The following is a 13,872-nucleotide window of genomic DNA, read 5'->3' on the forward strand; positions in this document are numbered from 1 at the left end:
GACTTTTTTGTAGACTTTTTTAAGATCTACAGTACTGTGGTACATTATTTTGATTTATTTTGTTGGGTTCAGCCAGCAATTAAATGAATATAATGTAAGAGCAAAAAAAATGAGTTTATTTACGACATCACATTAGAAACTTCTAAAATTTTATCTGTGTTTCTCTATTATATTTTGCATGTTATATACAAAAAAAAACCGTTAAAATCCGTTGCGTGGTTTTAAAGATATAAAGCATACATAGGGAAATAAGCATACATAGGGACAGACAGACAGCGGGAAACGATTTTGTTTTATACTATGTAATGATATGACTTCTACTAAACTGTTCATGTATAAAAAATACAAAATTCTTTTCATTAACAACATCATATGAAGCAAATTATTAACAAGTTACTACAAACCTATTCAGATGTCTGCCAAAACTACGAAAAGTACTAAAAATACAAAATAGTCGTTCATAACATTCAAATATATAACGCTACTCGTTTCTGAATGTTTATTCTTGTACAGACGAATAAATGAAGGTGAAATGACACACGTACGCCTCGGACAATAATTTCTTATTGTAAACAATACTCGTAATAAAAATTTTAAATATATAGTTCGACTACGTTATATAATGTATGCAAAATATTTTACTAGCTTATAACCCGCGGTCGCATCTGCGTTATTTTAAGAAAAAAATGTACTAAATTAGGCATCTAGTCAGAGTGAGTCTGTGAAATAATTTATATAAATTATAGTGTGTGTTTTTTCACATTGTTTGAAAAATATAACGAAATATAGTGGTAGAATTTTTTCCAAGAAAAAGTTGTATATGATAATTTAATTGTGTATATTTTATATTTATTAGTTCTTTTTTATGTGTTTTATATATTATATATGGCCTATAGCCTGTAGCCTTCCTCGGTAAATGGATTATTCCAAACAAAAATATTTTTTTATTCAAACCAGTAGTTACTGATCTTAGCGCGCTTAAACAAACAAACTACGATTCAATCTGTAACATCCCATTGATGGGCATAAACCTCTTTCTCCATGTGTAGGAGAAGGATTGAAACGTAATCCACTACGCTGTTCCACTGCAGGTTGCCGAATATGTCCCTACTATGAGTAACGATCGCTATCAGGTTTTTATGATAACAACCGGGACCGGCGTGGTGGATTAAGCTCTGATCCTTCTCCCACATGGGGAAAGAGACCTTGCCCAGTAGTAGCATATTATAGGCTGAAGCGAACCGGGACCAAATAACCAACAACGGGCTTGACGTGCTCTCTGAGATAAGGTGAGGAGACCCACAAAGATAGACATCCAAACCGGAAAGAAATATTTGTAAAAATACAAATATTCATCCCGATCTGCTGCGTCGTTACAGCAGTAAAGAATATAGCTACCCCATCTCTTCCCGTGGGTGGCGTAAGAGGCGACTGAGGGATAACACAGTTCTACCACCACCTTGGAACTTAAAAAGCTGACCGATGGCGGGATAACCATCCAACTGCTGGCTTTGAAATACACAGGCCAAAGACGGGCAGCAGCGTCTTCGGTGCGATAAAGCCAGCCCTGCGGTCACCAACCCGCCTGCCCAGCGTGGTGACTATAGGCAAAACACATGAGTTCACGCCATTTTTGGCGCCATTTTGTGGAGGCTAAGTCCAGCAGATCCAGCGGTGGACTGCGATAGCTGGAAGTGAGTGAGTAAAGTGATAATTTTTACTATGAAAGCTATATGTTGCTAAATTACCTGACGGCCTCTGTCCAAGTGATCTCATCACCACACCTAGTTCTGCCATCGTGATGGTGCCATCTTCGTCTTTGTCGAATAGCATAAATGCTTCCTTAAATTCTGGAACAAATATTTCGTAACTTACTCCAAATGTACCAATAGTCAATACACGTGCCTCGTGATAGATGGTGCCTGGGAATATAGGAAGGTAGTAGTATCTATGGATACTCATTAGAAGCGTCAAGAAATTACATGATTTTTGGAGAAGGTAGGAGCTAACTAAGCGATTCGCTAGTACATTCTTGATCCGTACAGCCAAAGAATGGAACTCTCTACCAGCGTCTGTGTTTCCGGAAAACTATAACCTGGGGATCTTTAAGTCGCGAGTGAATAGGTTACTTCTAGGTAAGCGTGCTCCATCTTAGAACGCATTTTCACTTATCATCAGGTCAAGCCTATCATTGTATTAAAAAAAATCCAAATATTTTGTCAAAAAAAAAACTGTTAACACGTTGTCGAGTCGCATTAGGCAAGGATTATTTTAATAAAATTTAAGAAACATTACTTGTAGTAAATTAAGTGTATGTACCCCATGTGTGTTCCCGTGTTGTGTTCTAAATTAAACGGTTCGTAAGCAAAATTTAAACAAATACTTAAAGATCTTAATGTATTGGTTGTCATTGTTTTCGGCAAATTGGCTGATCTCAATTAAGAAACTGATTATCAATTTTTTTATTCTGCCATATATTTTTTATGACAAAATAGGAATTTGTAACTATATTTTATCTTAACGGTTGCACAGGTCGAGAGTTATAAACTTCCTTAATTAGAAGGCACGATCATTTTTAAGCAACCATTATAATTTTATTTTGAAGAAAAAAATATTTAATCAAACATACATACATATACAATTTTACACATTTACCTATATATCAAATAAACAAGCAAACAATAACACCAATGCGGTTAAAAGGTACTTGAGTATAAAAATAATTACTGTTATGTTATACTGAGATCAAGTATAAATGTTTACTTACGTACCTGCGACTTGTTCTTCCGTGAGTCCGTATTCTGACTGAAAATTAAAAAAAAAATGTTAAACTTACTTTGACTGTATCAAGTATCAAGATTAATTTCTTCGTAATACAAGAAAATAATATACTTTCGTGTCAGATTTTGAGTGCCTTTCTACAATGACTAATTATTATCTATTATCGAAGTACCAAGATTAGTTTGTATGTAATTAATATACTTTTCTAGTATTGAGACATAAAATGACTAGTATTATCAAATTTTACATTACATCTATACAGAGGTTTCAAAATTTGCAATAACCTATATAATACGAATGGAAAGTTTCTACTGTTTTTAACGAAGGTTGTATTCTTGACCATTCTGATCAATACCCTTCGTGTATTTTTTTTCATACGTGACATTTGCGAAATTACCTGTACCTCTTGACATTGCAAGCCAATAAAAAAATTGTAGCTGCATAACTTGTATACTCATATTTTAGATTTTTCTTATTGGAGATAGAATTTAGTTGAGAAAAGAACTGGAATTAGAAATTGTATCAGAAATTTATCTACACACACACACACACACACACACACGCACGCACGCACGCACACACTCACACACACACACACACACATCATATATATATATATATATATATATATATATATTTATTTATTTATTTATTCTAGATTTCTAGTTATTTTATAAATATAAGTAATTGGAGTTATGAAGTTATACCTTTTCAGATATTTTTTGAAAACAGTGTGTTACACATTATTCCGCTTTTCACGCGAAAAGTAAAAATGAACTATTGCCAATGAAAAGTGCATATAGAACATAGTTGTAAGTAAGTTAAAATATATGTTTATGTGACATAGCTCTGATGTAGTAGTGCGTGCACCATGTGGACCACACACACCGACAATTGCGGGTTCTATTTCCGCTCGGGATGGATATTTATATTTGTAAAAATATATCTTTCCGGTCTGGTTGTCTGTCTGTCTCGGAGAGCATAATAAGCTGTCAGTCCCGGTTTTTATCATAGACAGCTGAAAGCGATCATTACTCCTAGTTAGGAATATATCCACCAACCTGCAGTGGAGTAGCATGGTGGATTAAGCTTCGATCCGTCTCTTATATGAAGATCGAGGTCTATGTTTTTATGCAAATAAAATAGCTTGATATATAAGCGTTAAAATGGTTTAATATTTCTTTTTAAAATGAATTTATTGTTTTTTTTTTTTTTCATTAATTGAAATGGTTTTAAGAACGTAATACAATTATTAAATATGTGTTTTTCAATGTTCGAAAAGTTTTCGTATAATTAAAACTTACGTTTTTACAGTAAAGTAAACAGTATATTATAGTATGTATAGTTATCTAGTTTATGTATAATTTCGAACATATTTATTGAATCTAACAATTATAAATCCAACTTACAGTGTCTATGTATGACAATCAACGATACATGATAACAAAAATGTACACTTGCTATTAGATAATACTAATTTATTTCTAAATTAATATAGTTTATATCTACTGTTGTGTTTTACTCTATTATATATTTGTTAGTAAACTAAATTTTAAAAAAAATGAAACTAACAGAAAACTGTCGAGTTGCAAAATCACTGGTAACTCTACGAATCCTTCTGTATTCCTTTTTATAAATATCATCTGTCCTAGCTCCCGCCATTTTTGACCGATAAAAACTTCACACGAAAAATCTGTACAACTTTAATCTTCCAATTCCCGACACTGGCACAAAAATGATTTAAAATAAAAAAATACTCTTGAAAATGGAACGCGAGCTTCGTATTCAATGCTACGAACATTCCAACGTATCAATACTTTTTACGTGACATTTTTTTTAAATTGAAGTTGACAATTTATTTTGTTTTATTTTTTTTTTTAAATCGAATAGCAACAAAGGTCGCTTGACACGCGCGGCGACAATGACAGCTGAATATATGTGTCTATATTTAAATTGGATTTTTGCGCTATATAATCAGTAAACATCTAGAATGGTGCCAAAATCGTTTAACTCGTTACGTGACCGTATTTTCGATTTTCAATGTAAACGACTCTTAATTAATTTTGGTTATTGCTCATAATTAAAAAGTTTTTTTTTTATTACTTAGAATATTTTTTCTTTAATATCTTCAAAGAATTATATTATTTTAAAACGTAAAAAAACAAACGCTACGGATTAAAATTTGTTAATTAATATCTATCTATACAATAAAATACATGTTTTGTATTTATGTTTTTTTTTTTAGCTCAATAAAAAAATATATAATAAAAATTATAGCAAAGCGATCTATATCATCTTTTTTTTTTAATTTAAAGTTTCTTCTGAAATTTGTGTTCATAAAATCTGTTCTGAAATTCTGTCAAAGGTAGGTAGCCCTTGACAGAATTTCATAACAACGACTGTTTCGTGTTCAAAATTAATGGTTTCAAGATTTTATGCTACCGTCTCAAGAAGTACTACACAGATTTTGATGAAAAGGGGCATAATTTGCTATAAACATTAAATTACATCTTACATAAATGTTGCGAAAACCATTAACATCAAAATCGGTATGGATGTAGGTCGTCAAGTGTATATAGAATTATCATATAATATAGAGTTGCATATAAATACTCTATTAATATGGTGCATCGAAAATAGTATAATATGTCGTAATAAAAATATTGCGTTCAAAATGCGGTCATTGTAAAACAAACAAATATTTCCGTGATCTTGGCACAGTGAGAATCATTTGAAACCGGTCGCTTTTGACGGGAAAATTATGGATAAGACATCAACGTAATCGTAATTATACACAGTAAAAAGTTCTGAGGTAGCATAGATAAAAAAAACAATAAAAAACTAAAGTCGAATTAAGAACCTCCTCTTCTAAGTTTTATCTGCTTCCACTGGCTATAGTGTCATGTATCAGATTTTATTTCTATTACCTGTAGTATGATTATATTAGTAGGAGATCAGAACTAGAAACGACCTTCACCTAACTGTTTAATGGACGAAAATTATTCTATATTTTTCTAAGTATAATAAAAAAAATTACGAATCAATTGACTGAAAAGTTCCTGGCCAGTCCAACCACTGTTCTAACTAGATTTTAGCAGACAACCCTATATCACTCTATTCGCAAAAAAAATAACGTCTATTTTGTTCTTAATTCGGATCTTAGACCATATATTTTAAAGCCAAGAAACTTTCCAGAAAGTTCGAAAGAACGGAAGCAGGTCGGATTAATCCTATTTTAATAGATTATAAATTCAAACGAGTTCCGCTTGCACCACACTTCTCTTAGCCTTATCTCATTTTCTACCTTTAAACTTAACATTTTCGTGTAGCAGGATGAGATTTTTAAATAAAGTTTTTTTTTTCTTTTTGTAGTTTTAACTCTTCATTGTAAATCTTGCAATGTCTCGCATATAAATCACGGAGCGTTAGCATTACTATTATAAATTATAATGGAATTATAGTAAGCTTTTACGTTATAAAAATATACACAATTCAGAATATAGCATCCCTCTGGTGGGCATAGGTCTTTCTCAGTGTAAGGGAAGGATTGGAGCTTAATTCACCTCGCTGCTCCACTACGGGTTGGCGCATATATTTATTTTACTGATTTCTTATATAACATGAAATTTTGACGAATTGGAAAATTATGTCTTCATTAAAATCCTCAGGCTAAGTTAATATTTTTAAATATAAAATACCGATTCAAATATGGCGACCCAGGAAAATATAGTAATTATTTAAGTAAATACATATCGATATCGATCGAAAAAAAATGTTGTACGGGTCTGATGTTACCGATAACAGAAACATTAAGTTGCTTATCTTAGAAACAGACGACTGAGAGTGTATGTCAAAAGTATTTTATTTAAGATTAAACTGTTTTTAATCTACGTCCAAAAAATGAGGAGGTTCTCAATTCGATTGTATTTTTTATGTATGTTACTTCAGAACTTTTGACTGGGTGAGTCGATTTCAATAAAAAAAATTAAACCGAAAGGTGGTACGTGCCATTTGGTCCCAATTAAATTTATTTGAGATCTAACAACTACTTTTTGTGTTATATCTAATAATGCGTTTTTACTTGACTATTTTTTCGTCGACATACGTTGTACCTATTTATGCCGCATAACTTTTTACTGGTTGTCGATTTTGATGATTTTTAATTTAATCAAAAGCTGGTGCTTATCATGTGGTCATATTTAAATTTCATCGAGTTCTGATTACAAGTTTTTGAGTAATCTTTGATAACGCGTATAGTGAAGTAATCACTATTTATTCGTTTACCAACGTTGTATTACGTGTTGAAGTAATTGAAGTCGGTTTTTTTTCACAATTATTTTTTTACCCTGTTGGATGCAAATAAGTAATATTAGTTTACGCTAGAAGAGAAAAACGTACTACAGACCTTCTTAAGATTTAAAATTTTCTAGTTCATACATTGTTCTTATGTAACTCTAGCCAGCGCTAAACATAGGAGCGTAAAATATAAAAATACTGCCTCTGTGCGACGCTTTTCACAAAACAATTTGTATGTAAATTGTTTGTAAATAACCCTGTAGTAGACCATCCGTGATTGATTTTTAAAGTAAACTTTGCTTGTAAAAATTAAACTGCACCAAGTCGTACAATAATATTTTAAGGCCACATTTTAGCAAGATGACTATTTATTTCGTTGTATATTCATATGGCATTATAATGGAATAATATTTTATTATCATTACGACTAGATGACGTAATGATGATGATGATGATTACGACTAGGTCGGTAAACTAGTGTACGGCCCAACTCATAGTAAACTATTACCAAAGCCTATGCCCGCTACACCAGAAGTATCGCAAGCGCGTTGCCGATTCTACCCCGGGTTCTCCTCAGAAGCTCTTGCCACTGGAACACTGCTTGTGTGCAGTCTTATTTAGCTGTTATTTTTAATTACTTTCTGTAAGGTTGAGGTACCTTAATAGAGATTATAATTAGTTAACAAATGCAAGTATAGTTTTATCAAAGAAGAAGTAATAGGACCTTTAAATGGTTATAATAACAAATATACTAGGTAGCTTTAAAATTATTATCAATATTAATTTGATATGGTCGAAATTTTCATTTATATAATACAGTTTCTTATTGTATTTTCATATGTAAGTGAAAATTTTATAACATTTTGTGTATTATCTCATTAGAAATAATCATGTTTACTTTTTTTTACGAATACCTAACGCCATCTGTGTATCGCTATAAAAAATATTTTAGTTAATAACGTCCATAGTAGATGGCAGCACATGCCTCAAATTTATTAACATTGAAATTGCCTCTACCAGTGAAAACAATCGTAATTATTTTTTAAAGTACCTAATACTTCTTTACGCACGCTTGACTTGGGTTAAGCTGGTGAATAAAAGTAAAATGAAAATATAATAACCAACTTTGTTTAACTTGGCTACCTGGAATACCTATGTATTCTGACATATTTTCTCGTGCACAGTAATGGTCTGATGAACATGATGAAATCAGATCCCTCTTCATGTTCCTCTTCTATTTTTGCTTCAAGCCATTACCTATATAGTGAGTGATTCTCCGGTCTTTTTTAATGAAATATACTATAATATGCCGAAGTATAAACTCAACTGTAAATAAGGGATTGACTTTCTGAGTTGTAAAACAAGAAAAAAAATACTAACGTCAATACGTAGTCGATTCGGTAAATATTTAGTTATCTAGGGTTTAAATCTCATATGAGTGTATAAATATATGTACCTAATATATATGTACATAAGGTAATAGTGTTTCTCTAAATTTAGCAGAATACGGTAAGGTCGAGCTTTACGAGCGCTGGTTAAAAAAATAAATTATAGAAATCCTGTCAACAAAATTATATGATATATATATATATATATATATATATATAAAATTGTAGCTATATCAGTCGGCTTATATATTATGTAACTAGACTGGCAAATAAGCGTACGACTCATGCAGAAGATCACAGTGTAAATAATACTGCTTTCAATCGTAAGGTGACCAGAGCTCCTGAGGGAATTGGGGATAGGGTAGGCAAAGCGCTTGCGATACTTCTGGGATTGCAACCGCCTATAAGCTACGGTAATCGCTTACCATCCGGTGAGCGTAGTTATATAAAAAAAATATATATCCTAAACGTAAAAAAAGGTGTAATTTGTGTAAACACCTGTTAAATACTCCAAGAATGACGACACTCCGTTGCATGAAATGCAAAATTCTGTTTGTGGTCCTCATAACATTGGCATCTACTATAACTATGCATACAAATATTTTTAGAATTTTGATTTCATTTAGTTCTTATAATACTAAACTTTATGACATAGAAAAAGTTATTACTATTTAAGAGTCGTGCTAAATATTGCTGTTTTTATTGCGTAGTCCGCACGACGAATGCTTAGTTACAACATAGTTTCCTTATCTACGGTTAGTAATAATAATTAATAATAAGAGTTGTTCGGTCTATCAGAATTTATTTCAAGACAGTTGGTAAAGCGTTGTTATTTATGAATATTAACAAGCCATGAAATTTCCCCGTCAAAATGTTTAAACACCAAAACAAGGAAGTTGATTAAATAAAGCGGTAGACCGGGGTGTGTTCACGCCTTGTCTTTTAGTTCTCATAAAAATGTCACTAGCACGTGATTATTCTATTTCATATCTGTATCATGAGAAAAAAAAATGTTGGTTAGTACTTGGAAACTAAGATTATATATGGCTTCTGCCCGCGACTTCATCCGCGTAGATTCCACTCCTATTGGTCTTAGCGTGATGATATATAGCCTATAGTCTTCCTCGATAAATTGGCTATCTAACACTGAAACTAGCAATTATTCTTATTATTCAATTAAGAATTGTTCCTGAGATTAGCGCGTTCAACTAAACAAACAAACAAACCCTTCAGCTTTATAATATTAGTATATATATAATTCAAACAAATATTAAAATAAAAGTGTTTGTCAACGCGACTGTAGTTTACTGCTTCATAGAAATTAACCATTACATTAAAAAATCAAAACGTTCTATTAAATAAATTCGACTAGAAGAAAAAAAATAATATAAATAGATTCTTGTTTTTCGTATCGGTATAGTAAATGCTGGTATTTCTACAAAGTATTGGTATTTCTACAAGTAAAAACGCTGAAAACGTCAATCCTAGCGCCACTTAGCGTCAGCGTCAATTGTTTCCTGAGTTCTCTCTCTTTTGATTATTTTTCATGACAACGACCTTATATCGTTTCTGGTAAACTAAACTGCAAAAACTGTTTGCTTGTATCTATACAACTGATTACTTGTAAGATTTGAAGATAGAGTGTTAAATCTTCACAAAATATCCGTGTGAAGTACTCATTGTTGCGTTGTGTACAGAAAATAAGAAAGCCAAAAGCAAACAGTGTTGAAGATGTGCTCCATCTATTTTCCTCCTTCCCCACAAACTAAAAGATACCCACAAGTACCTAAGTTTCGCTTATTTGACAGTTTGGAAAGGACAAAGTCTATCAGATCAGTTTTATATAAATAACGAGTGTGCTTTAGACCACACGACTGAAGTAAAACTTCTTTAGATCCGTCTAACTTATATCAAGATTCAACTTCCGTTCGCCTCGCTCGATCACACTTTTCGTAACTCTCTCGTCACGCATTCACCAGCTTACTCTCAGTTTTACTTCAAAAAAATCATTAATATCGTAACGATATCGTTCGTGATTATCAGAATAAAACCGGTATATCGTAAATCTATTACGGGATGTGAGAGCCCGTTTTTCAGTGTTGCTCTATCTTAGAAGGCTTTGTGAGTAAAATTAGATTATTTCAGTATTGTCGCTTTCAAAAACCTATAACTGGTTGCGATGAAAAGGAGCATTGTTTTCAGAGTTAATGTATGTGTGTAGGTCATAATGTTGTCGGTAGATACGTGATACTGTAGATTTGCTAGGTTGTGTATATATTTTTTTCTAATGTTTACGCGAATGTCACTCATTATAATCAAACAGCTTTTTTGGTTTTTATTGCAGTATATTAAGTATTTTAGATCCCTATAAGTTGTTTCATTGTAAAGATTGTGTATATTATATTAATAACGACGCGTTAGCGCAGTGGTAATAGCACTGGCTGTTGCGCTAGCGGTCGGAGTTCGATTCCCGCTCACGACAGACATTTGTATCGACCATATAGATGTTAGACGTGGTCTGGGTGTTGTGTTTGTGTATTGTATGTGTTGGACACACAGGAGAAAATCCTACTGGGGGATCCGTTGAGTGTGACCGCTTATATTAATAAAATATCACCTAGATAACAAATAAATAAAGGTTTCAAAGTCATAAATAACTTACAAAAATTTTAATGTTGTAATTTTAATTCTATACCAATACAATAATAGCTGAAAAATTTGTTTGTTTGTTTTTTCTTTTTAATTTGGATAGCGCATTTACCGTGGAAGACTAAAGGTATTTTTTTATATATAAGGGTTATTATCAGCCTTAACAATCGTTACATTGGCGTTTTCAAATGAACAAAACACCGGTATACTACGATACATTATTAAATCAATAGAAAGTACTTGTGTCTTCAAAACATAAACAACGTCGAATTTCGGCTTGAATCTCGAACCCCGTGGTTATTATGGCTATGATGAAAATAAACAGCGACCCCATTATAATTTAGGTGATTTTTATGTGGTTAGATTTATTACATAATAAAAATTTAATATTCTTTGTGTAATTAATTTCAAAGCGGCGAAAGAAAAATTATTAGGGCAGATATTTAGAATGACCAATACTTGTTAAGTAACTAAAGTGAAATATATCCCAACACCAAAAACCCAGAATTTTTTAATTGATATAATTCAATTGATGAAGATTTTGATTTTCAAGACTTTCACCAGAATTTAGATTTCGAATCTGTTCGTATTTTCATATTCAAGTATTATGATATTGTGCACTGAGGATTCAATTATAATTTAAAAATCTTTAAATCATATCAGAGTACAGTATCAATTTTGATTAATGGAGGACACACAGTATGAATATCCCGAGTAGAAAAAAGGTCAGGCTCAACCAGATCATGTATCTGGACTGGATCAGGATAGAATAAGGCATGCGTGATCCGGCAAGCTCTATCAGGACCAGGTCCGGTCCAAACAAGGATAGCCTGATATAAAATATAATCAAGTATGGTAAGGCATAGTGGATCAGGACCAGGTCCGGTCCAGACAAGGATAGCCTGATGTAAAATATAATCAAGTAGGGTAAGGCATACTGGATCAGGACCAGGTCCGGTCCAGACAAGGCTAGCCTGATGTAAAATCTTACCAAGTATGGTACATACTGGATCAGGACCTGGTCCGGTCCAGATCAGGATGACCTGAAAGAAATGACGCGAACTGAGCCTGAATCGCGCTATTAATGTTTTTAAGCGCACTTAGTATATATACAGTTATCAGGACAATCTAGCAGGGAGTCCATTTCTAAACAGTGGAGCAGTCGTAAGTAATAGGAAATAGTAGTTAGTAGTTAATCATTAGAAGTTAATAAATAAAATTTAATTAATAATAATAATTAATTAATAACATAAAAATAAATAATATTTAAAGTAAAAACATAAATAAATAATACATTGGAGAAAAAAAAGGGAAATAAATATTATAATAATTATGTTAATACATATTTATATTAATTCGCTTTTTTTTTTGTTAAACAATTTTTTCAAAAATATACATTCGTGTTTTTTAAAAGGACCGAACCGAACCCGCTGATCAGGATGAGATGAGATTTCCTGATCAGGTCCAGATCAGGAAATCTCATCTCATCATGATCAGGTCCAGACCAATCATCTGCGTTACATGCCATATCTAGTCCTGATCAGGCATGCCTGGTCCGGTCCTTCTAAGGAAGACGAAAAACTTTCTACTCGGGATCTTGCTCCAAATCTGGAGCTGCTTGAGAAAATACCATAATTTTAAAGAAGATCATAGTTAATACTGTACTGCTGTGCTTAAAATTGTGAGTTAGATAGTCAGAAGTCTTGAGAACGCGCTGTGTTGAAAGCGGGTATAGGGTCATTAATGCGCGTATGATATTGCTGGGGTTGCACGAGTCTATAGTCGGGCGAAGTGTACGCTTGTTTGTCACACTAGTTGTATAAAAAACACCCTAAAAGATTGCATAAAGTCACTGATATGAAGCGGCATATTAATAATCGTGACGAACTTCGCGTGTATACGAAATATTCACGCGTAAATTCAGTTGACAAACGGCCCAGCCCAGCACACGCCTACCGTGCCAAATCAATGCACGCTAATAGGCCAACGAATAGGACGGTATATGTTTTTAATTTTTCAACGAATTCAGGAGTTGGGTGTTTTGTCTTAAGTTTACGACATTTTTTATTTAACTCGATAATTTAACTAAACACAAAACTATTATATTGTTTTTTATTTATTTAATAAGTCAAATTGGTTCCAATTTTGTTAGTAGTGGTAAATTAAATGATACAATTAAAACTATATATTACGATACATAAACAATAATATGTATGAGTCGAGTAAAAACTAAATTAAATATTAAACCATTTTTATTTTTAAAAAAGTGTGTCAGATCGCACTTTTGTCTAAACGTTTTTTTTTATCACACATTTGTATTGTACACTTAAATTTTATTACTTTTCATTGGCCGAGAAATTTTTAAATAACTGTCTATTAAGTTATGCTCTATTTTACGGTCCTATGATAGACAAACGCATGTAGAAGAATATTTTTCAAATGGTGTCATTGGAGATCTTATTACGGAACCCCGAAAGGGCTGTATTCAAACAAACATTTCTAACTTGTCTAAACTTCTTTACATCACTCGAAACTTCGTTATCGTCCCTGTTTGTCTTATTGCCTCCAGACGTTTTCAAAGTTATATCAGACAGAGAAACATATAATTAAATTTGCGTTAGAAAGAGATAGAAAGAAAAAAATCTTGATAGATATATTTATGGTGGTCTTCTAGTTGATATCAAGATAGACTTAAATAATGCCGGATTCTTTTTAGAATTTAACTATACATTATTTGGCTGAAATATTGAAATTCTTT

The 13,872-nt window shown here is 32.3% G+C and overlaps 1 protein-coding gene across 3 annotated transcripts in view; it reads right to left on the reverse strand.

The window, feature by feature from the left end:
* Window positions 1-13,872, reverse strand: part of LOC123656696 (calmodulin-A-like) — a 64,956-nt gene that overhangs the window by 10,503 nt on the left and 40,581 nt on the right. For 2 of the 3 annotated variants that reach the window (XM_045592357.1, XM_045592355.1), the window contains exons 5-6: window positions 2,772-2,805; window positions 1,749-1,850 (exon numbers count right to left, since the gene is read on the reverse strand). In XM_045592357.1, coding sequence (XP_045448313.1) covers window positions 1,749-1,850; window positions 2,772-2,805 — 136 coding nt within the window. Of the gene's footprint in view, window positions 1-1,748; window positions 1,851-2,771; window positions 2,806-4,353; window positions 4,724-13,872 lie in introns of those variants that run through there. The other variant, XM_045592358.1, reaches the window with a different exon arrangement.

The sequence above is a fragment of the Melitaea cinxia genome, chromosome 9 (assembly GCF_905220565.1).
Source record: "Melitaea cinxia chromosome 9, ilMelCinx1.1, whole genome shotgun sequence".
NCBI classification, from domain to species: Eukaryota; Metazoa; Arthropoda; class Insecta; order Lepidoptera; family Nymphalidae; genus Melitaea; species Melitaea cinxia.